This window comes from Clarias gariepinus, chromosome 26, assembly GCF_024256425.1.
Source record: "Clarias gariepinus isolate MV-2021 ecotype Netherlands chromosome 26, CGAR_prim_01v2, whole genome shotgun sequence".
Lineage (NCBI taxonomy): Eukaryota > Metazoa > Chordata > Actinopteri > Siluriformes > Clariidae > Clarias > Clarias gariepinus.
In genome coordinates this window covers 14,036,401-14,062,970 of record NC_071125.1, presented here as the reverse complement: position 1 = coordinate 14,062,970, position 26,570 = coordinate 14,036,401, and the positions used below count along the sequence as shown (strand labels likewise).

Below are 26,570 nucleotides of genomic sequence, written 5' to 3'. Positions count from 1 at the left end.
CAACTTTAATATGTTTTTCCATAAGCAGAAGCACCTGTACTGTATGTTGTATGTTTGGCACCTTACAGTGAAGTGACACTTACTGTAAGTCTAGTTTGAGCTACTGTACTCTATATCCATTCATCCTCAATACTGCTTATCTTGTTACTGATTCTGGAGACTTAGGTCATAAGGTGGGGGTACACCCTGGACAGGGTGCCAATCCACACACACCTGTAAACACTGGGCAATTTGGAATGCCAGTTATACTAAATTGCATGTAACCATCCTGAGCTACTGTATAACCCAAGACAATTTTTGTGTTTCAAGCATACTGGCCCATAAAAGCCTGATTCTGATTCTTAGAGATATTTGTGACACTGTCGCCTGGTCTAATTTGGTAGGTGGGCAAATCAAACTGGATTTTTCAATATGGTATGATGTTTAGTTATTAATGCTAGTTTGGGAAGTGGTACTGTAGGTGATTTATTTTATGACAACATTTACCAGCTGCCAGAGATGATCTGGGGTGTTAAACTGGATCCAGAAAGGGCTGTGGGTGTTGGGTGTGTGTCCAGTTTTTTATTTCAACCAAGCAGAAGCCACACATCATAGTCAAGCTAAGAACAACTAATTAATCAGGTGGAATCAGGTATAGCTTCTGCTTGGTTGGAATGAAACCTGAACACACATACACCAGCTATTTCTGGATGCAGTTTGACACTCCTAGTCTACCAGTTTAAGATCCCAGTATATTATTTTTAAACTAGTCGCCTAGTCAGACAAAGTTTTTTTTTTAACAGGAAATATATCCTAGCCAGTGACACTGATAAAAAAAAGCAAGTTCTTGCGTTCTGCACTAAATATACATTCACCTTATACATTGTATGACTGTGACCATACCTAACTTTTATCTCTTCTTCACTTCTGCTCTCTCATCTTCTCTCTCTCTCTCTTCCTCTCTCTCTTTAACTCCCTGTCTCTCTGTCGAGCTATACTGTACATGTCGCTCCTAAGCTGCCAGTGATCCAGACAAAGTTATTTTACCTAAGAGGATCCCACACACTTAGACACACTTATTAACAGTATACCCCTTTTTTAAACCTCAAATTGGATTATGTGTAATGTGTAGTATTGTGTTTTCTTAAAAGATCTCAGTATGATCAGCCATAACATTATGACTACCCACCTAATATTGAGTAGGTCACCCCCTTTACCACCAAAACAATAATGACCTGTGTTCAGACAACTTTCTATCACAACCAGCACTATCCTTCTCATTAATTTGATCTACCCTAGCACTTCTATTGGATCTGACTACATGGCTGGCCTTCCATCCCTATGTGCATCAGTGACCCTTGGCCACCCATGATCTTGTTGCCAGTTCACTGGTTTCATTTCACATGGTTCACTTCCTTGTTTATTAGTGCCTGTTTTTTTTTAATAGTGCCTGTTCACTGCAGTCTGTGAACATATCACAAGAGCTGCAGGTTTGGAGTGGCTCTGACCTGGTCTTCTAGCCATTACAATCTGGCCCTTCTTACAGTAGCTACATTTTAAATATCTCGTTACAATGGCGGCTAGAAGTGGGTGGGATATATAGGCAGCAAGTGAACCTTTTTTTTTTCAAGCATAAGGATTTGAGTGACTTTGACCAGGGCCAAATTGTGATGTCTACACAAACCTCTGTAGTCCAACTAGGGACTGTGGAGGCCAGTGGAGACCACTGTATTTATTACTATTGTTACGCTAGTAATAGTATGTCCAGTCAATAGAAGCGCTAGCGTAAATCAAATCGATAAAAAAAGGTAAATGCTGGTTGTGATACAAAGGTGTCAGAACACATAGTAAATCACTTTTATGGTGGCAAAAGCAGCTGGTCATAATGTTATGTCTAATCGGTGTATATTGTTCATGTTGAAGTGTGTGTACAATTTTTTGGGGCCCGCTGTATAAACATGCCAGACGGTAGGTGGCGCTGTGGGTGAGTGTCGGTTCCAAAGCATGTGGAAAGGAAGAAGCGCGCTACGCGTGGTCACGTGGTCAGAGACATGGCGAGCTCCTCCACAGGCGTGTTTCTATGGAGAAGCGCTGATAGAGGCGGGTGTAGAAGGCCGTAGTGGATGGTCGGAATGAGCAGCTTTGATGTCGGTGAGCTGAGAGAGCTGTAGTGTCAGTCAGCATGTCCTGGGTAACAGCACTGCCGCGAAACGACGATGTTTTTGATGATGACGTTGATGAACTCAGCCTTCAAAACAAAGAATGGAGATACAATATGGAAAAGCGAGCTAAGGTGAGGCGGCTTTCTGCTTTCTCCGGGTTTATTTGGCGGTGACACAGGTTACCTTTATGGATTTTTACCTTCTAACCTGTCCCTACATACTTAATGTTTTATCATAGTTAGATTTAAAATCTCCTAAAGGTGCATTCACGATAAAAAAAAAAAAACATACAATAAACATTTTAATAAATAGTAACGTTACACGGTCTGATTATGGCGAGCTGCAATTTCCAAAAAATCTGAGTCATGCTGTTTGTTTTCCGGAAGTATGCGTAAAAGCACGTTCACCTGGAGGTATTTGGGGTTAATATTGGAACTAGGAGGCATGTTTGTGTAAAAAGAATTTAATATTCAATATTACCTCTCATCTACAATAATTACATATTCCTGTTAAGAGTTTGAATTGGATAAGGAACCTGTCCTGGAGACGCTGAGCGTGAGGCAGGAATGCACACTGGATGGGATGACGGTCCCTAAACTCCATTCACACACACACAGAAATATAAGACAGCATCGCTGTCCTCTGCACCATCAATCAGTGTTGCCCATTTTGAAATAATGTTTTAATTAATTGCATTCCACACACTTTATGGCATCACAGTGACTGAGTGTTAACCCCTGTCCCCTTGCACCTCCAGGGTCCGGGTTCGATTCCCACCTCAGATCTCTCTGTGTGTGTGTGGACTTAGCTTGTTCTCCCAGTGCTTGGTGGGTTTTCTCCTACAGTCATGCAGATTAGGCTTATTGGTGTTCCCAAATGAGTGTGTGTGTGTGCGCGCCCTGTGATAGATTGGCATCCTATCCAGGGTGTACCCCACTGTGTGCCCCAAGTCTCTTTGGTGTTAGACTTCATGCCATTGCAACCCAATGCTCAGGATAAAGCATTATAGACAGTAAATGAATGGATAAGTGAGTGTGTGAAACACACTTTCTGTACTAACAGCATAAAGAATTTAAACACATTTATTGATATAATAACACTGGGGATGGGACTGGAATGGACAATGTGGTTTTCTATCAGGACGGTTTCAGAGATGGAATTGACGCTGGCAAGGAGGCTTCCCTTCAGCAGGGTTTCAACTTGGGCTACAGAGAAGGAGCTGGTAAAATGAAGGCTATTGGTCAATGCAAAGGAATCCTTAGGTAAGTATTTACTTTTAATCACTTTTTTATTTTCAAGTGCCCAAAACAACCGTGTGTGTCCATACTGCATATGCCAAAATTAAAGTTATCTCCCTTTAAACGTATGCTGCAGGTGAAATTCAATATTTTAATGATGTTATGTTCATAACAATGATAGTCAAGATAATAAATTAATTTATGCAATTAGATTACTATGCAACAATCCATATTTAGTATGATTTAGTAAGTCAGTCCTTTTTTTTTTTTTTCAAAACGTTTTTGCTGTCCAGGATCAGGTAATCCAACTTAATTTTTTGCTGGTTGTTCAATGCAAAATTAAATAGGATCACTCTGATCCAGATACAAACAGGTTAGGATCACCATTCAGGTGCTTTAAATGGCACTGGATATTACAAAGCAGACTAGACAAGAGCAACAGATAGAATGACAGGTCAGTATGTCTTTTATTTTGGGAAAAAACAGGCACTATTTCTTTTCTGACTAACAACAGCCAAAAATAAAAAAAGATAAAAAAGTTAACAGAATTCAGCAGTAATAACAAAATAATAATAATAATAATAAAAAACGTGCTATAGGTAAGAGGGTCTGACTGTCAGTTTGGACGAATTGCCCGGCCCTAGTAAGAGAAATTTGTTCCTGTGCCACATAAATCTTTACTGCTGCACTTTCAGTTTCTCGATTTAGGAGAGACTTAGGCATCATCAGCTTTTTGGCAAAGAACACTTCTGGCCTTTTTTTCTTTTTTCTGAATTCCTGTGTCAGACACTACTGCTCCAAAATAAACATTTCCTCTGAACTGGGGGGAACTGGCTCACTTTTAAAGTGCTTTATTGTTTTGCTTTTGTGTTTGCGATCACTGTCCTGCTATAAGCTTAAGTTTCTCTAAGACTAGAGCCAATTCTATTGGATAATCTACCTGTTTTGTCCCATCTATTCTTTCTTAAATTTTTACAAAAATTGCCCAATTTCTGAGGATGAAAAGTGTATTATAATAGGGTGTTGGGGGTAATTTGGGTTTGCATCACACAGAGGGATTTGGGAAAATATATATATATATTTCTTCAGTGTTGTTCAGTTATGCCAAAACACTTCACTCTAACCTCAATTCAATTCAATTTTATTTGTATAGCGCTTTTAACGATTTACATCATCACAAAGCAGCTTTACACAATCAAAAGAATTAAGTTTGTATGAAATGTGAATGTGTATGAATTAGTGCTGCACGATTAATGATATCGCAATCGCGATGTCAGCCTATGCGATTACATTACAGCAAATGTTGCGATTATATTAAATAAACAAATGCGTTTGCGGACGTAACAGGACATTCATTCTAAGAGCTGCATGGCCATTTCTTATGTTAAAAATAAAAAATAACCAGTCAGACTCGTGTAGCGCGCGTGCTGGTGGTCACGTGACTTTCCGCAGCGCATTGTGGAGACGAAAGAAAATTGATACAGAAGAGACCGACGCTGAACCTGTGCATAGAAAAAATGCAAGCTCTGTTATTTGGCGATATTTTGGTTTCAGGATATCGGACACTAAGCAGAAAGAGGTACTGCGCAAAATTGGCAAAACTAAAGTCGCTACATCAGAAGGCAACACGACAAATTTATATCAGCACCTGAAGCAACACAGAAAAGTATGATAAATGCATGGCGGTAAAAGCCAAGAGTAGTATAAAGACCAAACAAAGGGGGTTAATCACTGGACTAGGTTCCACTGCTTCGGGCATAGACTTTATTTGGCCATCGGTAAGTTAAATTAATTTAATCTTTTCATATTTAAAGCTAATTAACTGTATGTTAGAGAGAACAGCTATTAACAGATTTATTTAAGAATAAATGGAAATACAGTGTATGAGAGTGTATGACTCTAAAATTAATATGTTTAAAGGACACTTTTCTTTCCTTTAATCTCTTCTTCATCATTAGATTAAAAATGGTGAGTGATTTAATAAGAATACCAATAAAGTATATGTTACATCCTCCTTAAATGTCCCTGTTTTGGGACAAAATGTAAAAAAAAAAAAAAGAAACTTTTTAATTTTATTATTAAAAGTTAATTTAATGTAATTTAATTCAATAATGTAAAGATGTTACTGTTATTTAAATTTGTACAATTTTGTTTTAATTAGAAAACATTGTTCATTTGTTCACAGTTGCTAGATTGCACTGTACACTATATCTCAGTTGAGAAATTTAAATTTCTGCATTATTAGTAATGTGGGGGGATTTTCCTTGATAACAAGCAAGTTGAGTCATACCACTTGTTTATCGTATCGCAATCGTAAATCGCAATTTTGACCTTAATAATCGCAATATGACATTTTTCCCAAATCGTGCAGCCCTAGTATGAATCAAAATTATATGATTGTCCCTGCCAACCTGTACTATTGTTTTTAACTCCTTCAGAGAGAGTGACTGTTGGCCTGATTGTGGCTTCCACACAAGTCTCTTTCTTCATTTTATTTTAATGGCTTTTGCTTTCTCACTATTGATCAAACAGTGGAATTAGATATAATGTTAAAATTTCACCCTTGTTTACCAATTACCCTTTGTTTACCTTCCAGAGAACAGTCCCTGCTCTTTTTTTATTTCTTTCATTTAGTCTAAATGTCTACATTTCTAGACTGCTGACCAGTATTTCATTTTGGCTTTGAAAGAAAACGAGTATGTAGTAAAGTACTTACAGGAAGAATGTATGTTTTTTATTGTTTGTTATACAGATACATCAAAGTGTTTTTTGCAGACAACTGCATTTCCAAAAGCTTCTAAAAGCATTGATATACAGTACATAAGGGGCATCCGTTCAGATCATTAAGTGGTGCTTTGTGTGCTGCTCAACCCCCCGTCCCCCCCACCGTGGAGTCACATCACCATTGTGGTCGTTCATGCGAATTGTCTGCTCTGCCTGACTTCAGTGTGACCTCTGTACACATCCTGCACATACCAGAAATAGCCCATTGTCAATATGTTGCTTTTGCAGTATTTCTCTGTACTCTCCATTTTCTAGTCAGTGCCTTTCCAAGAGGTTTTGTAAAGTTTGCATTTTGTTGAGCAAAGGTTTAGCTCTGAGCTAGGATGTTCTTACATCACAAAAAATATATTATTCGTTTCTAGTTGGTGTGTTTTTCTGAGATAGTTTTGTGTAGTATGCAGGAGCGTTTCCAGGTCAAGCCCAATTATTTAAATCAGTATGTTATTATATTAGAATTATTATATAATTACCAATTAACTCATTTATGTAAAAGTATGATGGAAATAAAATTGACCCGCTGTCCTTACCTTACACAGTGCCCTGCGGTGTTGGAGTCAGTCCCAGCCCTCAGTGAGCTCAGAGTCCATCACACAGCTTCTTCAGAGAGTAGAGAAATATGAAGAAGGCCTATTTGAGGCCATGCGCAAATCCCAAGAGCAGCCTCCTCCCAGCGTATCAGAGCTTGTTGGAGATATGGATGACCTGGGTATGGATCAGAGTGATCATGGACTCTGCAGAAACGATAAAGACGATGAATGTTGCCGGAAAGGACAGAGCGACTGCTGTGGACTTGTCAAGGACATTAATGAAAGTTCAGCTAGGATTCATACTGAGACTTTGTTTTTGAATAGGGAGAGCCTGGGGCAGTTACTTCACAGGTGTGTGGAGCTTGTGACTGAAATGGGACTGCCTGAAGAGCTGAGGCTCCATATTCAACAGCTCAGACACGCATCTGTTTAAATTTATTACAAGAAGAGTGAGCTTCAGTTTCAATACTTGGTGTCTCTGTGGTAATTTTTTATCTCAATAAATAAAATTTAAGAAAAACATTTTGTTCTGTTTTTTTTTTTTGTTTTAAAAGAAGGAGAGTCCAAAAAAATCACTTATTGAGTTGTGGGCTGAGGCAAAACATGTTTAATTCATATCATAGTGTTTTACCAATGATAATAATTATAATTATCTGTAAGTTTTACATTACTTTCTGTTGTGAAACTACAAAATAAACATTGGTTCCTGTTATGTTGTACAACTCATAGCCATCCTGTCACCACCTTCCCCCGTTTTTTTCTTGTTTAAAGTTAAAGAGAAAAAAAAATATGCATGTTTAGACCTAGGAAAATGCAATGGCCTTGGTCCTTTAAAGTTTAACTGTCAGAAATTTTTAAGCTCCAGTTTAACCTTTTACACATCATTGATGCTGGCAACTTTTTTGGACGTGTCCTAGCAGAAATAAATGTACATCATGATTACACACATTTTCAAATGAGTTTATGTTCTTTGTGTGAATTATTACTGAGTTTTTGAGTTCCACAAGCTCTTTAAATGTGTGCTGTGGTATAGCGTACATTCCCTTTGCACTTCTTTGAGCCATGGGCACCTTTGACAGTCACTATTTTACCTTGAGGTGTGCCATTGTAACAAGATAATGTTATGCACTTCATCTCACAGTGGTTTCAGTGGTATGGCTGAACAGTGTAGGTTATTTTTAAGACTTCATCATGCACAGATAGAGTGGCTTAGATAAAATTCTGTGCTCTATCAGAAAATCCTGAAGGAAATTGCATGTGTATCAGTTTGTGACCTCGAGCTTAAGCGCAGTTGAGTTACGCAGCAGGACAATGTTCTGAATCACACCAGATAGTCCACCTCTGAATGGCTCAAAACCACAAAAATAAGGTTTTAGTGTGCCCTAGTCAAAGTCCGAACTTGCATTCTGAAATTCTCAAAGGCTGTGGCGTGACCTTTAACAGACCGTTCATATGGGCCAAAATTTCTCCTCAGTAACGTGAAGGACTTATTTAGATCTCGAAAACGCTCAATTGCAATTGTTTGCTGCCAAGAGTGGCACAGCCAGTTATTAGGTTTAGGGGGCAATTACTTTTTCATATAGGGCCAGGTAGGTTAAGACTTACAAAATTATCATTTAAAGACTGCTTTTTTTAATCGGATTATCTTTGTGTGTAATATTAAAACTAGCTTGAGGATCTAAATCATTTAATTGTGACAAATATTTAAAAGAATAAAAAACAGAAAAGAAACTAATACTCTTACACGGCGGTGTGACTACAAAAAAAATCATATCATGCTTTTGGCCAGTTAGAACTGAGCATTTCAGCACTGCTGTAGTGTACAACATCTACACACCTCGCTATATGCTATATACTACACATCACATTATCTGTACGAGTTTTTAAGAGTATATGAGTCATTCTACAGAAAAAGTGTAATTTGTTATAAGGATCTCCTGAAATGTATTTCTTCTGTCACACCTAGAATTTCTTTAACAGCAATAACTTGCCTCTCTAAAAAACATTTAACATCGGCTACAAAATATAGAACTGCATTTAATTTTTTTTTATACATCTAATAACTGGTGTTACTTCTTTTCCTGGTACAAAAAAGTGGGCGTGGTAATGGTAACACCGATGTCAATTTAGAGAAAAATATTAACTAATAACTCAATTCTAAAAAGAAAAGTGGGCCAAAATTCCTCCACAGTGACATGAAAGACTCATTACCAGATTTCGAAAAATGCTCGATTGCAATCGTTTGCTAGGTTTAGGGGTAATTACTTTTTCATATGCTTCCATCTATAAAAATCAATTCATTATTAGATGTGCAATCAGTTATGTCCTATTCTTGACAGTTATAATAAAATAATTAGTAATACTAATGACGGACGTAAAAGCTTCACATAAAATTGCCAGATAAATGATGACATTTCTAATTAGATGAAGAGAGAGATTTTGAATTTGCCCAGTGCCCTTCCTCGAGTGACCTTTAGCTCCAAAACAATTTTAAATTGTCAAGTGTATTTCTAAATAAAACTGTTTTTGTGTAAACATTAACACAAATTACACAGTTGTGGGTGACTATTTATTTCATGTTATTAATTATAATTAATTGTTATGAATTGTTTCATAATTTTAGTGTTCCATTTATTTTTATAAGATGTTGATGTTATTGTGAATTATTTATTTCATGAAAAATATCTTCAATCATTAATCATTTTTATTTGCATGTATGATTAAAGTGACAAGACATTTCCTTGAACTTGGCCTTTAAAACAATTATAAATAAACTCTACAATTAAATGTTGAGCATTAAAGTAAAAAAAAGTTTTTTTTTAATAATTAAAAGTAGATACTATATTTATTAGACATATACATGTAACGTGGCATCAGCAAAACTACAGTATGTGACGGCACTTTTCACCATTTTTGTGGAATGTCTACTTATTGGAGCTCACAATCAGTCAGATCGTTATAGATGTTTATTATTTCCTCTTTATATTGTTTTTTCCTTCCTATTAGTCATTGATTTTGCTTCTTTGTAAAGCTGCCGTAAGATTATTTTAGTTGGGAAAAGCGCCGCACAAATAAACAAGTGTCACTAGTATGTGGATTGGGACGCGGCCGAAGACTCGAGTCTCTTCTTACAACTGCGCAAGAACTTGATTAAACCCCTTACTCTGTTTAAACCTTGTCCAGCTCTTACTCCGTTTATAAACTGGCCTAAGACATTATTGTGGACGTTTTTTATTTATTTGTTTATTTAAATGTGTGTAAAAAAATCACGAATGGGCGTGGTCCAGGAGGAAAAGCGAAACTAACGTTTTAGTAAAAGCTCAAACTTCCTGTTTGGCGAAAATGGTGGTGTTTCAGCAAATGTCAAGCGAAGGCTGCATCAGTTAGGTAAGTGTACGAGAAGTGCGGATTTAATACAATACGCGCTTTATAATTATTGTATACACGCTTTTTAAATACGTTAAGAGTAAAAAGTAAAATCAATCTTTGTTGGTCGTTTGGTGCGCGTGAGCGTGTCGCGAGTTTATCGCACGCGCTGTCGTACACTAGGAGCACCTGTCGCGCTTGTAGGAAACAACTTTGGTTTAATTTAAAGAAGTGAGAGTAGTAAAGTGTGTGTGTGTGTGTGTGTGTGTGCGCGCGCACGTTGCAAACAGTTGTTTCATTGTTCAGTAAGTCAGATGTCCGAGTTTGGCACTGAGTGGTACAATTATATGTATATATAAGACTTATTGAATCATAAAAGATTTATTGAATCATAAAGGGAAGTTGAATAATAAAGCAATGATTGTCAAACTCCTACTACTCTGTTTTTTAAAGCAGAAACAGAAAGGCAAAGCAGTGATCTCCAGAGGATACGTATTAGCTTACATAGTGTGCATAGTGCGAATGCCGCAGTTGAAAGGATAAACCCAATTCTGGATTTGCAACTCCAGTTACTTGCTGCTACCATCTGTATATGCACTGTGTTGTGATTTATCTGATCAGATTGTCATGCACTGACTGCATGCTTGACTTTTGACTTGTGAATATTTGATGAACTTTCCCTTCGCTCTTGAACAGGTCTAAACCAGTACAGCAACATGCACAAGTTTTCGTTCTCATCCTACTTTCATTGGCATTCCTGTCATCGTCTTTAATTAGCATTTTGTCTTGCTTGAACTCACAGCAGATCTAGAACCTGTACCCTGAGCGCTGCATGCTGCAGGAATAAACCGCGGACTGGATCTGGCAGTCCATGACATACTGTAGCAACAGCCATATACACTGTCACACATTCATTCACACCTTAGGGCAATTTATTACAGCCAGTCAACCCACTCGCATGTTTCTGTAGGTGGATGGAAACCATAGAACTGGAGGGAAACCCATGTGCATGTACAGAAACACTGCATAGACAGTAACACAAGCTCAAAACCCTGGACTCAGGTGGCGATGCTCTCTGAGCTGCCCTGCTACCCATAACTCCAACTCAATTTCTAATTATATATATATATTTTTGCTGTTAACAGGTTTGAATGTAGGACCTGTCTGGACCACTTCAGGTTCTGCTGATAATCAATCATCACCAGATTGGAATATCACAGGTACTGTATGTGTTCTTATTCACTGGTAGTGGGGGACCAAGGGTAACTTGGCATCCAACTGTCCTAATTTATTTGGATATTCTTCAGTCTGGTGTTTACATGAGAAAAAGTGGATGTTTGCAACCCATTTCAGATGATTGGCTGAAAGCGCTTGCAAACTGTTAACATGGGAAACAGCTTGTGCTGCCCAACAACAAACCCGTGTGATCACACAGTGGATGAAACGCAGGGGCTGCTAAACTCACCAGATTCTAAGGTTTCAGCAAGGCCGCTAACAACTGATGGAATTAGCCAGGCACTGGCGGTCAAAGAGGGGTAAGGTGTTCAGTAAAACCTTTTTAACAACTGTGATGTAATAAGTACTAATATAAGATTGAGTGATGATTTATTATTTTTCCAACAGCAAAAATGAAGACAGGCAAGAAAAAGCTGTAATCAGCACACAACCTGTAGCAGCTTCCAAGTTAGCTGAGGGGTCTGCACAGAGTTCTTATGGTTCTGTAATTCAGATGCTCCACACTGATGTCTCTTTAGCTGCACAAACTAGCCAAAGTGCCTCACCTATCTCAAAAGCGTCTCATGAACCAGAAGATGCCACTACTACAGCCACTGAAACAAAAGAGAATGATGAGACTACAAAAGAGATTCAGACTTCTGCCACTAAAGACACAGATACACTGCCAGGTAGCACACCAACAGAGTTGGCTGCAGCTATAGTGAAAGAGGAAAAACAAGTTGAGTTATCTGATGCACTGGAACAAGAGGATGAATCTGGTGTGCACGAGTTGATGGTACCGGATACACTGGCAAAAACTGCTGATGAACTACATGTTGTGCAGGTGGATGCACAGAAGGAGGTTCCAGAGGACACAGAGATGCTGTCAGCTGAAGTGGATAAAAATTTTGCTGAAGTTTCTGGCGAGATGAATAATAAAAGAGAAGCTGGTGAGGTAGAAACAGAGGAGGATGAGCACAAAGCACCCGTAGGAGTTTTACCTACAATTGACATCCCTCAAACCGAGGAACCAGTTCTGAGTGACTTGCCAGTGGATGGACTTGAATCGAAAAGTCTCCTTACTTCTGTGGACGTTGCAGATAACTGTGCACACTTACTACCTGACAATTCCAATTCAGAACATTTTGCATCTTTATCACAACCCTCAAGTGATGTAGAAAAAACAGCCCTAGCTATTGAAAAAATTGTTGCTGGTAATGGGCTGGACATCCACGAAGAGAATGTTGGTGTAAAGGAAGACTTCTTACCTTCTAAAACTCAGGAAACCCCAGAGACTGTAAACATTATTGAGGAATCTACTGTAAACTATGTAGAAAAAGGCATAGTGAATGACTTGACGGATGGGGATTTGAAAGATGAGAAGCCAGCTGAGGTGAATGTAGAAGAACCTCTATTGACTGAGGTAGTGCAGAAACCATGTGAGGAACCTTCACATACTGAGAACCAAGAGTTATTGCATGAACCCCCTACAAACAGTAAGAGGTGAACATATATTGCTTGTTTTATATTGTTTTTACTAGTGTATTACTCTCTGCCCTTTATCTTATGTCAATATCAGTCAAATGTAGGTCCACTCACTCTCACTCACTCATCTTCTATACCGCTTTATCCTGTCTTCAGGGTCACAGGGACCTGGAGCCTATCCTAGGAGACTGGGTGCCACTCACACACACTCACACACTATGGTCAATTTGGGAGCGCCAATTAGCCTAACCTGCATATCTTGGACTGTGGGGCGAAACCGGAGTACCCGGAGGAAACCCACCAAGCACGGGGAAAACATGCAAACATTCACACAGAGACGGGAATCGAGCCTGGCCGGGAATCGAGCCTGGCCGGGAATCGAACCCGGACCCTGGAGGTGTAAGGCGACAATGTTAACCACTACACCACCGTGCCACCCAAATGTAGGCCACTAGACACCATTGACCGGCAGTAGCTGTGTCACTTAGTTTTTGGTCTAGCATTAATCTTCTTGCACTACACCTTACCTTGCATCACTGGCACTAGTCAGCCCTCATTAGCTTATGAATTGATATTGGAGCGGGAAGCTGTTCTCTGTCTGTTTAAATATCTAGTCAGTACATTGGACGGGAATCAAAGTAGACAAAGCAAACAAATGAGAGCGCATGTGTGGTTTTATTTTTAGCTTCTGTCCAGTATTTCTCAATTTCGGCTCATGTGACCTAGCAAGCATTAATTTACTCCCAAATCACTGAGCAGATGATATAACTAGACCCCAATTCACTACAGACTCAGAGTGTGCTATAGATACTGGACTGAACCTGCAGATCAATTTCGAATCGACTTTTATATTTTTCTCGATTTGATTTACACTCAGACTTTTTTAAACCTTGATGGCACCCGATTATTGACACGGCAAAGGAAAAGGTCAGTCTAACACATGCTTCCTGTGAACGTGGGTTGTGCATGGAAACATTTAGTTTAGAAAAGTACCAGACTCTACAACTGTAACACTCTACTATAAGTCTGCTACATCTATAAACTGCACAGTAGTACAGAGTGGAGCAACAGAAAAGCATTCTTCTTTTGTTAACTGACAATCACAAATATAAATCCTAATGGTGCCAGAGTCACCCATGGCTGGGAGTCCCAGGGAGCAAAATTGGCTGTGCTTCCAGGAGTGGAGGTATGGCATACTTGCATTTCCACATCAATCGCGGGTGGCAGCGTAAAGAACAGTTGCCTACTAATGGTGCATGAGCAGCAGTTAGAAAAGATGCAGCTGGAGAAGGAACATTTAAGGTTTTTATTCTATCTGGTTGGTAAAACTGTTGGTTGAGATGGGTGCGCCCTGAGACGGAGTGGGAATTTCCTATGAATAATTTAGGCAGAAAAATTGGGTGAAAAAATGCATGCTTATCTGATTTTTTTTCCCCTCACAAGCCTGTTTCTTTTAGGTTGTTCTTTGGGGGAAAAGCACCCTCCTGCTCTGGAAAGTAATTTTAGAGTTATTACACAGACTAATTATTGGTAATTAATGAATAATAAAAATCGACTTATTGCAATTAATTTATTTATTAATTTTTAAGTACACATATTACACTTCATACTCAGCTGGTGGCACGTAGACGGACCCTATACCCCCCTAATTTAAATAGCTTTTTCTTATACCACATACTTCGCTTTGGTGTCAAAACAAAGTGCATTATCACATGGCACTTTGACAAAGAAAAGGCATTATCTAGCATTCATCAAATGTTTTATTTTTGTGTATATGTTTATGGTTATATACAGTACTGTGTTGTTCTTAAAAGCACAAGCTCACATTTATAACCTCTGTATCTGTAAGAGATGTGCTGATTCTACCGTATAAATTATTTTCTTTAAATTTGCATTTGACATTTGACTTGTCTATAAATGCAAGACAATACAACATCAATATAGAGTGAAACAAAAAATGGTCTCTAAATAAAAGTATTGAGGATTTTATAATTTGTGCAATGCTTGTAGTGAACAAGAATATAATTCTTTACGATAATTATGCTGTGCCAGTTGTCATTTTGACTTCTGTTCAGCTTTTATTAGCCTAATAAGTCACATAAATATCACATATTATACAGATCTATAACCCCACTGTACATATCTAGCCATTTATGTGTAGTATTAACTTTGCATCCCCAGATCAGGACCACATGAGTTGATGTCAAATTAAATAATTTCTCTTCTCTCTATTGTTAGTGTTGCGGAGGACCTGGAGAAACGAGAGCCCACAGACACTACAGAGACCCATGAGACAATCACCGAGTCTTTACAAAAGGAAGGAGAAGTTCAACAGGCTTTTCAAAATGGTTTGCTCACACATGTAGAGAAGCCACATTCTACAGAGGAACCTGAGTAAGCACTTCCTGTTGTTTACACTTCCCACCACCAGGTGGAATTAAATGTCCAGTTTTCTAATTTGTTTTGATATTAAGAAGGGGGGAGATTATAGCGTAGCCACCACAGTGTTTTTACTTTGAGATCACAAGGTGGAAGTTTCTGGTTATCTATAAACAGTTTTCTAGAGATTACTATTTATATGTACTAACTAAAGGAAAAAACCAAGAACATGTTTTAACGTATGTTTTAGCAGTTCTCAATTCTAAAATAGATGTGTTATTTTACTTTTTAAAATATGTTCACATAAAGTAGGAGCTGTGTCACATTCTATGTGGGTTGAACAGGCCTGGCAGACGCAATATACTGTATTATGATCTCTTAAGTTTAGAGTGGCCTTTGGAGAATGTGTGGTTATTTACAGAGAGACATAAATTACAGTGTGGCATTTTATAACGCTTTTATTAGCAGGCACATGTGTATTAAACTACAAATAAAATTTTTATTAACTATTAGTCATAGAGAGGACATTTGCAGAGGAGGTTTAATATTATGTTAGTAATGAGCATGAGGCAACGATGTGTTATTGGACTCCGAAGCAGGCAAACTTTATTTTTAACTCGATGGTCAACAGTGACAAATGAACCATTTAATGGACATAGCTATAAAGTTTCTTGTGAATCATGTCACTTGGTTATAATGCCACCCAAAATGTCTCATTCGCAGTGAATATGTTGATGAAAATGATCCTGAAGGCAAGGATACTGGTCCAAGTGAGACATTCCCATTGGAACACATACTCACAGAGGAGGGGGAGCCAGCACCACAGGCCTGTGAGAATGATGAGAATGATGAGAATGATGAGACGACAGCAGAAGATGAAAAAGAGAATGCAGAAAGGACTCAAGGCCAAAAAGTAGAAGAGATTGTTTTGAGCAGTAGCCCTGATATAAAAGTTGCACTAATAACTGTGAGCGACATAGAAAACATTGCAGAGAAGGACGGGCATGAACAGTAAGTATCTCTCAATCATCCTAAACATAGTTAATTCCAGTAGAACAGATGAAGTTGTACAGAGAATTTAATACATATAGTATATCTTTAATGTACTGTACATTGATCAGCTATAACATTAAAAACATTAACATTAAAACCACCAAGATTGTACCTTCCCCTTGTGCAATCATAACAGCTTTGACCCCTCAGTGCATGAATTCCGCAAGGCCTCTGGGGGGGGGGGTGCTGTGGGTTGTGGGGTGGGACCTCCATGCACCTGCGTGGGTGCTTGATCAGATCGGATTGGATTGGATCGGATCGGGTGGTCATGAGAGAGTCTTGGGTGCCCATGATGCTGTCCCCGATTTACTGGTGTATAGTTGGTGATCAGTGTTGTACACTTTACCTGTTGGTGGTGTTAATGTTATGGCTGATCGGTGTAATAATAAATAGGACAAAATGTCAAAATATCACAACATTAAAGGTTTTTCCAGGCATGTTGTATTGTGCTTGTTTTTTTTTTTTTTTGTTTTTTTATCAGAAATGAAGATCTCTATCGGGGTGATGAAGAGATGGACCAAGAGCAGGACAAAGAAGTTAAATTGGTGCCACTGCTGGAGTTTACAAGTATTAATCATATTTGATGTACATGAGTGTGTATCTTCATAAAGTTGAAGCAGAACAGTGTCATTAAACTCTTTATTATCCACAGCCTAAAAAAAATTAAGCTCCAATATTTTGTTCAACCACCTTTAGCATTTGATTGTTGTGGCCAATTTAACTTTACAAAGCGTTTAAGTGATCTTTAATCATGGTTATTCGTGTTTTTGTTGTGATTTTGTTTGTTATATTGTTATTGTTTTCAGATACTGCAGTATATCTCAGTTTCTTGACATTTTCATGTTCTTTGTCCTTTCAGTTCCTGGAGTGGAGGATAAGTGCAGTTTAGATGATCCTGTTGATATTCTGGAGTACAGTGAGAGAGAGTGGAAGGGAAATACAGCCAAGAGCAATCTCATCAGAAAGGTCAGTAAGAGGTATAGAGGGAGGCAGCTGTGTTAGTCCTGCAGTGCAAATACAGGAGTATTACAGGATAGACCACTAACGTGAACTTTTTGCTAGCAAACTTCTGAGTAGTTCTCTTCAAGAGCTTTTATAGGCTTTCAGAACAGTAAGAAGTTCTCACAATACATTATAAGTAGAATTAAAACATTGATTTAAAAGTATGATTATAAGCTTTAAATCCATTTTTAAGAGTATTTTGATTAAAGCACTACTTTGTAGGATTTTTGTCCTTTGTTAAGATTTAACAATGGGCAATCTAGTTTTAAATTGTAGATAAATAATTGCTCATTCTGCGGAAAACTGCTCATCTGTGTGTGTGCGTGGGTCTGTGTGCGTGGAGTTTGCATGTTTACTTTTACTTTTCAAATGTCTTTAATTCTCATTTTTGCTATCTTATTTAAATATTGGTCAATACTGGTTTATGTTAATAAAGTAGGTTAACATATTTTTTAAAATGTCCGAGCACCACTTAGCGGCCCCTCTTGGACCCTTGGACAAGGCTCTTAACCCTCAACTGCTCAGACATACAGTATAATGAGATAAGAATGTAAGTCGCTCTGGATAAGGGCGTTTGCCAAATAGCGTAAAATGTAAACGTTAAATTCTACGTACAGTATACTCTAATAAAGCTGACGCATGTTATTGTTCATGTTAAAGGTCGCATATGTTACTATTTCTTCAACACAGGCCTTAGGGCTTACCCAAAATATGTCTCTTAATTTTACAATCTAAATGCCCCTCAAATAATGTCTTTTTTATATTGTGCATTTCTATAATATCCTATTGCAGCATTCTATTGCAATTCTATTGCAGCAACAATAACAATAAAAACTAAAGCCTGAAGTAGTTTGCTTGCACAGCTAAGCAGAAGCTAAACCAGCATGACATTGGTAAAAATAATCACAAATCTTTTTGCTGTAAGGAGGGTGGTTGTTTGATGAAATGCCTTACTCATGCTGTCACAGATCCAGGCTTTATTATAGTTGTAATAAGAAAGTTAGTTTTGATATGACTATGAGATATGCAGATTGCTGTAGTGCCAGACAAGCTCATCATAAAGTGATAAAGTCACAAGCCCATGCTTGAGGTATGCTTGGATTAGAATGAGGCGAGGTCCAGTTTGTTAGAGCACAGATGTCCTTAACAGAAACACCACAATGCAAGGCCCAAAGCAACGACCCAAAGCAATGACCGATCTCCTAGTAGATTATGCAAAGATGACAGCCAGGTGTTGCTGCCAATTGCTTAAGTACACCAAGTCCAAAGCCACAATTCAGTGGTACAAACAGTACAAGTTAAATAAACTGCTTATCACCCTTCCTAAATTCCCTCTGTGGTTTGCATGTAAATGTACATAACATGCAGCATTGAAGCAAAAGCAGAGGAACAGTTGGATAGAAAGCCATGCCACTGCTGATTCAAAAACCTTGGAGATCAAAGGTTTCAGTAAAATCCTGGTAACCATCAGCACGAAGGGGGTTAGAGCTAAAGCCATTGATTCTACCAGTATGAGGCACAAAATGAAGGTGGTATGAAGATGTTTATATATGCACAAAATCCACTTATATGCTTGGTGGTTAAATGGAAAGAGGATTAGCCCTATACTAGGTGTCAGAACATGTGCATGCTCTGTGAGCTTTGCTCTGTGAGCTATGCTATGCTCATCTTTTTTTGCTTGTGCTCCAAATTTTTTTCTTCAATTCAATTCAAATTTAATTTTATTTGTATAGCGCTTTTAACAATTGTCATTGTCGCAAAACAGCTTTACACAATCAAAAGAAATTTATGGAAATTTATTTGAAATGTGAAAAATGTGTATGAATTATGGATTTTGATTCATACACATTCACATTTCATACAAACTTTCATAATTTCTTTTGATTGTGTAAAGCTGCTTTGTGACCATGGAAATTGTTTAAAGCGCTATACAAATAAAATTGAATTATATTGAATTTAATCAAAATGATTACATTGTCCCTGATGAGCAAGCCAAGGGCGACAGTGCCAAGCAAAAACTCCCTGAGATGGCAATTGAAAGAAACCTTAAAAGGATCCAGACTAAAGAGGGAACCCATCCTCATTTGACTGCTGTCTTCATGGAAAAGTGGAACCATACCCAGTCACCACACATCGTAAGACAAGATCTCCAACCAGAAGCGGGACACCGGGACAACTCTGACATAACCTATACCATTATTTATATATACAGTATATATATATATATATATATATATATACACTAGCTTTCATCATGGGGTTAAAATTTATTTAGATTATCTGATTACACCTCCATGCTGTCGTGAAGCCAGGGTGGAGAAACAAGCCTCCTTGTCATTGATGGGAATCAGTCTCTGACCTTCTTATAATGTCCACACTGTCAATCATTTGAAAGGTTGATTTTAATGAGAAGGTAATTTTTCTTCTCTGGATTTTTGGAGAATACACAAGAGCTGCCTATCCGTGGATTTGGGTTTGAGCAGCTGCCCCCCAACAGACCTGGTGGTCTCCATGTCCACTGGCTAAGGGAATGTCTAATTTCTCTCATGCTCATCCTGCAATTCTACATTTAGAGGAAAGGAAATGTATCTCCATGGGATCTGATCTAGATTTGTAGATCTGACCTCCCCACCTAGCACTGTTTGTAATCTTTGCTACCTGAGTCACCATAGCTGAAAGTCCTGCTATTGATACCACCAATGTGTCTAGGTTTGTCAAACTATCCAAAGTGCTCATATAATTAAATAGTTATTATGAAAAACTCTGTATACAATAATTCTCCATCCCCTGAAGGTGCTTCTTCTATGAAAAATATAAAAGTGTTAGTTCAACTTTGAGTTTTGAGCTGAAACAATAAATACATTTAATATAAAAAAATATTTTTAATTGATATAAGTTTTGTTTTGTTTCTGCAGGGTTACTCTGAGATGTATTGTAGTTTTACTGGGCTGAGGAGAGTAAGGGGTGACAACTACTGCTCTCTGAGAGCTACTCTGTATCAGGTGCTGGCCAGTACAACACGCACACCAGCCTGGTTACTAGAGGAAGACTTTACATCGGTAAGAGTTTGTTATTTTAAAGCTCACTACTGAGATACTAAACAATGGATCATACTGTTGAAGTCCATTTAGTCAAATTGTGATAAAGTCAAATGAAAAACAAAAGGTATATGCCAAAATATACATAACTAAATTAAAGGACAAACAATGTTACCTTGCTGTCATCCGTGAGTTTATTTCTCAAGAAGAGTTTCTTTACCAGGGTATGCGTAATGTACAAGTGTTTGAAGTGAAAGGTTGCGGTTTTCTTTGGGCACCTCATTGCCTTCCAGGATCTTTACACTTTGTGCATGTATGCAGAATCATTACTTGTTCCAGACTGTTAAACAATCTAAGACTAATATACTTCTGTTTCATCCATTTTGAAGTTGCCAGAAAAAATTGAAGCTCAGGAGCAGTTGATCGGTATGTGGATGTTCCCTCCTCAGTGTGTCAAAGCAGGAGAGGACGAGGATGCTGTGGAGAAACTTAAACACTATCTGGAGCTTCTGCAGAAAAGAGTAAATCACTTAGAAAATAAATTTTGTTTGCTAATATCTTTTTAGCTAGTAAATGTGCAAAAGGCAAAATGCAAAACACTTTAAACTATTTATTGTTAAAACAATTTATTGTTTCCTCCTTTTAAATGTGATTGTACATTTTATAACATTTTTAATGCTAAGTGAACATCTACAGTGAGTTCCGTAGGTGCTTGGGTACTGACACAATTTTAGTAATTATGTCGCTGTACAACAGACTGGTTTTGACTGAAGCAAATAAAATAAATTGAAGATTTTAACAAAATAATTGGGTAAAAATATTTCTCGAAGGCTCAAATGTAAGTGGACAAACTGCTTTTGATGCACTCAAATATTGTCTTAACTATAAAAACCATAAAAATCACCAAATGATTGTTTCCTCCTTTGGGATTGTGTGCCAGGTTTTTACTGTAGCTTTCATTTCCTTTCCTTAGGCTATGGTTTCCTTAGGCTATGGTATGGGAGGTATGGTTTGGGTCATTATTCATCTGTGTTATGGAGTAGCATCATATCAGTTTTTTTATCATTTCACTGGATCTGTGCAGAAAAGTATATTACTCTAATTCATCCTGCTACTTTTATCAGCAATCACATCATCAATAAGAGTTCCAGAATGTTCTTGAATTGGCTTTGAAGTTGAATTTTATCAAACAATAATTCCTTGATCTTCCTCTTTAGATATCTTCCATGACCTTTAAAGTTGCTGGCTAGTACATTCCTTTTTTTTTTTTTTAAGGATGTAACAAATTGTTGATTTGGCTACTACTAAAGTTTCTGCTACCTCTTTGATATGTCTTTTTTTTTTTTGCAGCCAAATGTTACCATCATTCAACTGGAACTAACTCCTTTTTTAACCACTTTCACTTACATTATAAATGGCACTATACTATAGTATAAATTTGCAAATATATCAATTTGCATTATGCTGCACTTGCATTTATTAATTCACATTAAACCCAAAGATTCGGCATTAAGCCATTTAGTGCTTTAAGCGGTGTGTTTGCATTCCGCAATCAGCGGCAAGACAATAACCACAACAAAATGCCATGCATACTTTTGCTTTCAAAACAACAAGGGTCAAGTCATGTTTTTGCTAGCATTAACATTACTCAACCTAATGTGGTGCTCTGCTTATAGGTTTTTGCCTTCCAAATTTCCTGCAATTTCACACTAGTATGAGGCTTAATGGCGCTAAGTGCATACTGCCTTTAAGCCCTGCCTTGTCACATTGCTTATCAGTCTGTTTGTCCCATTACTTTTGAGCCTGACAAAATTAAGCTTTCTTTTTTTTTTTTAAGCTGTACTTTATAAATGGTTAAAGAAATATTTTTTGTTAAACCTCTTGAATTAAAGCTGAACGTTTTTGAAGGTTGCTGAAAAACACGTCAATCACATGACTGTTTTATTTCAAATCCATTCTACTGGTGTACACAAGCAAAAATATGACAGCCGTGTTACAAATTAAATACTTATGAACCTGACTGTAGATGCCTCTCATTTTATTTATTATTATGTGTGTATGTGTGTGTCGACTGTGTGTGTGTTCAGTGGCAGGCAGCAGCAGAGTCTGAGAGCCTGGAGGACAAGCAGGCTGTGTGTGATCATGTGTTTCAGGGTGGAGAAGAAGAGTACGCTCTTCTGGAGGTGCTAAAGTTCCTTATGCTGGTCCAGGCCGTGGAGTTTCATAACAGAATGCTGGCGGAAGAGGAAGTGCCTGTCTTCTGTTGGTTACTGTTTGCCCGTGACACGTCTGAAAGCCCCAAAATGTTTTTCAACAATCATCTAAGACAAGTCGGCTTCACTGGCGGCCTGGAACAGGTGACACAACCTGAACCTGACACACAGCTGTATGAACAGAGGCAGCACATAAAAAGTAGATTTTAATCATGAAATAACAATAGCAAAAATAGCAAATTTGAGTAGAAACAAATGACTATTCCAGTCATCTGGAAAAGAGATATCTGTCCAGGCGTTAGTTTTTATTATTATTATTATTATAACCATTGCTTGCAAGATAAGGGATGCTAATATTGAATTCAATGTATTAATACTGCGACAGTCTCCAAAGTGCCTAAAGATACAATTTTAAAATTGGTTGTTTATGTATCAACCTCAGCAGCAACCTCATTTCCCCTCTCGTCTGTTCCAACCACTCAGCATTCAGTATGACCGGTATACTTATCACCAATCATCTTTTATCATCTACACCCAATTCTCACCTATTTCTTAAGTTTGAATTTTTAATGCTTGAATGATTTTATGAGGCGTAACAATCGAAAAAATTTCTCGGAAACGGGTCAGGTACAGGGACTGGCCTAAAAATGAAAGCCAAAAACAGGCCAAAAATGAGCCCAAAAGAATTCTAAAGTTTGTAAAGTGCTCGCCCTATCATCCGGAGATCGCTGGATCGATTCCTGGGTGATGCTGTTACCTCTCACAGCCAGAGGTCTAGAGAGAGCTGATTGGCCGAGCTCTCTCAGAGGGGAGGGATGAGAGGCTAGCGCTTTCCTCTGAGTGTGTTACTCCGCCCCTAACAGTGCGTGAGCGAGCAGTTCGAAAAGATGCGGTCGGCTGACGTCACGCGGTTCGGAGGAAACACGTGATAGGTACCTACCTGAATGGTAGTAGTAGCCTTAATGTGGGAGCCCCCTAGTGACGGGGGGAAATTGGCCACGACTAAATTAGGGAGAAAAATTGGGGGGGGGAAAAATGTGGGGTGGGGGGGGGGGATATACCTTTGCACAGTACTACAACGTATGTAACAAATAGTGAACTGGAATTGCTGTTTATCTGCACTGTTGCAGGTGGAGATGTTTCTGCTGGGTTATGCCTTACAGCACACCATTCAAGCCTTCCGCCTCTACAAGACTGACACGGAGGAATTTGTGACGCACTACCCCGACGACCACAAGCACGACTGGCCCTGCGTGTGTATCGTCACCGAGGACGACCGACATTACAATGTCCCCATTAGGAAGCCGTCACAATACAAAGTGTGACGCCGTTTGCCATGTGTTGGAATTTCTGGAAGGTGATTGGAAATCGAGAGTGAAACTTTGACATCACCATGCACTGCCTTGAATATTCTTACTGTTATTATTATTATTAATTATGTAATATTTGGGAGGTTATTGGTTGTTAACAGGATTTCTAGATGTTGATCAGTGGAATGAAGGAGAACTATTAATTTAATCAGTAGGAAAGGATTATTCACGTCTAAAATTTGCTTGGGTTTGGTTAAAGCTAAAGCTAACAAAAGCACTCAGGTTTATTTTTTGTGCAATTCTTTGACTTATTTAGGTTTTGTATTACAGCAAGTTTACAGTGAGTTCTTATTTCATACAAAGGAAATGTGAATGCAAATACAAATAAGAAGTTCCGCATGATGTTCTGAAAATAGTGTAATGATGTTTACTATGAAGTGATTTAAAACTTCTTACAAATGCAAGCCTGCAAGCATGAACAACTTCGCTACTACTGACACAAGCTAACCTTATTATAGATTGCTCAGAGACATAACATTCAGCTTCATGAACACATCAAAGCCTTTCGTCATTCAGTAGGGAGCGTTTTACTGGTATTCTTTGCCTCCACATGTTCCCTGGAAATCAATTTAAATCACTCTATGACTGAAGATCTATAGAATAATTCTCACTTATTCCCTTTAACCTCTGATGAAACCTTTCTGTCCTGCCCAGACAGGTTCCTCACCAGTAGAAAACAAAGTCTCACATGCTATGGCACTCACTGTGACTAAATCTAAAGCTGAAGACCTGTAGATTTTGGAGTAATGCATGCGATGAGAAATCACTCTTACAGAATTTTCTCCAACACCTTACTAACACACTTTAAGGCGTTTTTTCTTGAATTCGTCCTCTGTATGTTTATGTATATGTATATTTGTTAAAAACCCTAATAGCTAAATTATACTATAGATATGAACTTACTTTATTATTATTCATAATCATGATGAATTTGGAAGCGTGGAGGCTCTTAAGGCTGTAGTGTCAAATATTTTAGGGGGGGGACTTCAAATCTTTATGTTTGAAAGATGCTCGAGTCTACTGTTTTAAAGTGATGTTTTGCACAGACTACACCAGATGTTTCCCAGACCACAAGGATAGCAGCCGTTCCACATTTTGTTGTTTTTCTTATTCTGGCTCCCTAAACATCTGAACTGTGTAATTAAGGGCTATGGAGCACTTTTATTTATTTTCCCCTGGCCCCCGGATGCTTAAAGCAGGAATAGGAAAAAGTTATCCACGTTGGTGAACTTGATTACTGGATTGAGCCGCTTCAGATTAGTTCTTTTTTTTTGCTACATTTTTTATGCATGTTCCATAGCAGTTTAGATAACGAATGAAAGCCGACTGTTATGTCACTACTTAATGCTGTTTTTATGTATGAGGTCTGGTAATAATTTTGTCGAGTTTGTCTCAAACTGTTGCCAAATGTTTTATAGTATTACTACTCTGTAACTTATGGCTAATTTAATGCTAATAAAAGGGTGTTCAAGTCAAACCGGGACTTTTAATTTCTCGGAACAAAGCTATGAGAGTAAAACTATGTTTATTTTCCTATATAATCCCATGCTACACTAATGCACTTATCCCAGTGTTTCACTAGTGCTTGGATACCATCAACTTTTTCACAGTATGATCCGACTGCCTGTTTCATGTCTGAATTGCTGGCCTCCCAGGAACTCCTTTAATATCCCAATTGCGAGTTGAGGACTGTATGAAGGATGTGGCAATAACTTCCAGTCCTGTAATGTGCAAGTTGTGTTCCTGAAGGATTGTGGGACAGTTCCCACAGACAGGTGCGTCTCTTCTACAAATTAGCAACAATTTATTCGCTGTGTTTCAAGGATCAGGCGTTCCACCATTCAAACGTATTATTGCGGCTGATAGTTTTATCACCGTCTTGCAGTATTCTGTAAATGTCAGTTTTCACACGTTCATTTAAAAGAAATGTCATCGAAAGTCCCAGTTTGACTTAAACACCCCTTGTACGATGTTTGTAGAATGTCAAAAAAAAGACAGTGCTGTAGAAAATGTCTGAAAGTCTTATATACATGTATTTTGTAGGCCACATTGTTTATCAGGCACAGGAAAGAAATAAAAAAAAAAGATTTTTAAAAAAATTTTTTGTAGTTAGTCTGGTTCAGTGTTGTGCAGAAAAGTAAAAAAAAAAAAGCCTGTTGAATAGGTTGTTGTGATATTAACGACTAGGTTGGTTGTTTGTGGAAAGAAAGAAATATATAAATAAGGTTTACATTTTAAGCTAATATACAGTACAAACTGCAAATGAACAGACCTTTCGGCAGCTTTTTATTCAACAAACAGCAAAGCGCAAGAAAAGGTAATATCAGGTAACTTGTATTAATATAATGTTTATATGATGCACAATAAACATGCAGCTACTAACTGGCCACACTCCTGATTGAACATTTTATTGTGTGCATTATTACAAAATTTGACATCACATTTGTTCTAAAAATTTCAATGCTAACATGCAGAAAATGAGCATCACCTAGCATTGTTTGACTCTAGCTGTGTTCAACATGTACAGTATATTGTTCACTTCATAGTGAAAGAATATTGTTGATGGTTTTTTTTTTTGTTTTGTTTAAATGCATCTAATGACATTTTAAGTGATCATAGCATCTAAAAACTCAATATACAATTAAAAATATTTAACTGACGATTTGAGTTCCCCTGAAGTTTCATGACCTCAAAAATTAAGCAGTGCACTGCGCTCCTGTCGCTGCTGCACTTCCCTAGTGTTAAATCACAAATACTGT

The 26,570-nt window shown here is 37.9% G+C and overlaps 2 protein-coding genes across 3 annotated transcripts; both read left to right on the top strand.

The window, feature by feature from the left end:
- The first annotated feature begins 2,136 nt into the window (after window positions 1-2,136).
- Window positions 2,137-25,896, top strand: LOC128513980 (uncharacterized). Of its 2 annotated transcripts, none has more exons than XM_053487574.1 (12): window positions 2,137-2,272; window positions 11,202-11,276; window positions 11,410-11,591; window positions 11,680-12,774; window positions 14,995-15,150; window positions 15,859-16,146; window positions 16,670-16,755; window positions 17,048-17,154; window positions 20,106-20,249; window positions 20,618-20,749; window positions 22,316-22,585; window positions 23,572-25,896. In XM_053487574.1, exons 3-12 carry the CDS (start codon window positions 11,443-11,445, stop codon window positions 23,764-23,766), a joined length of 2,622 nt encoding a protein of 873 aa, XP_053343549.1. In that variant the 5' UTR covers window positions 2,137-2,272; window positions 11,202-11,276; window positions 11,410-11,442; the 3' UTR covers window positions 23,767-25,896. The 2 variants fall into 2 exon arrangements, with proteins under 2 accessions (XP_053343549.1, XP_053343548.1); XM_053487573.1 differs by lacking the exon at window positions 2,137-2,272 and adding an exon at window positions 9,850-10,077.
- otulina (OTU deubiquitinase with linear linkage specificity a) lies at window positions 2,196-7,178 on the top strand. The gene is made up of 3 exons (XM_053487576.1): window positions 2,196-2,271; window positions 3,244-3,403; window positions 6,700-7,178. The coding sequence occupies exons 1-3, from the start codon at window positions 2,196-2,198 to the stop codon at window positions 7,121-7,123; spliced, it is 660 nt and encodes a 219-aa protein (XP_053343551.1). The 3' UTR covers window positions 7,124-7,178.
- Window positions 25,897-26,570: the final 674 nt, after the last annotated feature.

What these genes read in the sequence shown, in the direction of transcription:
- LOC128513980 (XM_053487574.1), top strand. Translation starts at nt 11,443, where the DNA reads ATGGGAAACAGCTTGTGCTGCCCAACAACAAACCCGTGTGATCACACA. An exon ending in GCACTGGCGGTCAAAGAGGG is followed by an intron (nt 11,592 to 11,679) that starts GTAAGGTGTTCA and finishes TTTTTCCAACAG; the next exon opens with CAAAAATGAAGACAGGCAAG. An exon ending in TGGAGCTTCTGCAGAAAAGA is followed by an intron (nt 20,750 to 22,315) that starts GTAAATCACTTA and finishes GTGTGTGTTCAG; the next exon opens with TGGCAGGCAGCAGCAGAGTC.
- otulina (XM_053487576.1), top strand. Translation starts at nt 2,196, where the DNA reads ATGTTTTTGATGATGACGTTGATGAACTCAGCCTTCAAAACAAAGAAT. An exon ending in AATATGGAAAAGCGAGCTAA is followed by an intron (nt 2,272 to 3,243) that starts GGTGAGGCGGCT and finishes ATAATAACACTG; the next exon opens with GGGATGGGACTGGAATGGAC. An exon ending in CAATGCAAAGGAATCCTTAG is followed by an intron (nt 3,404 to 6,699) that starts GTAAGTATTTAC and finishes TACCTTACACAG; the next exon opens with TGCCCTGCGGTGTTGGAGTC.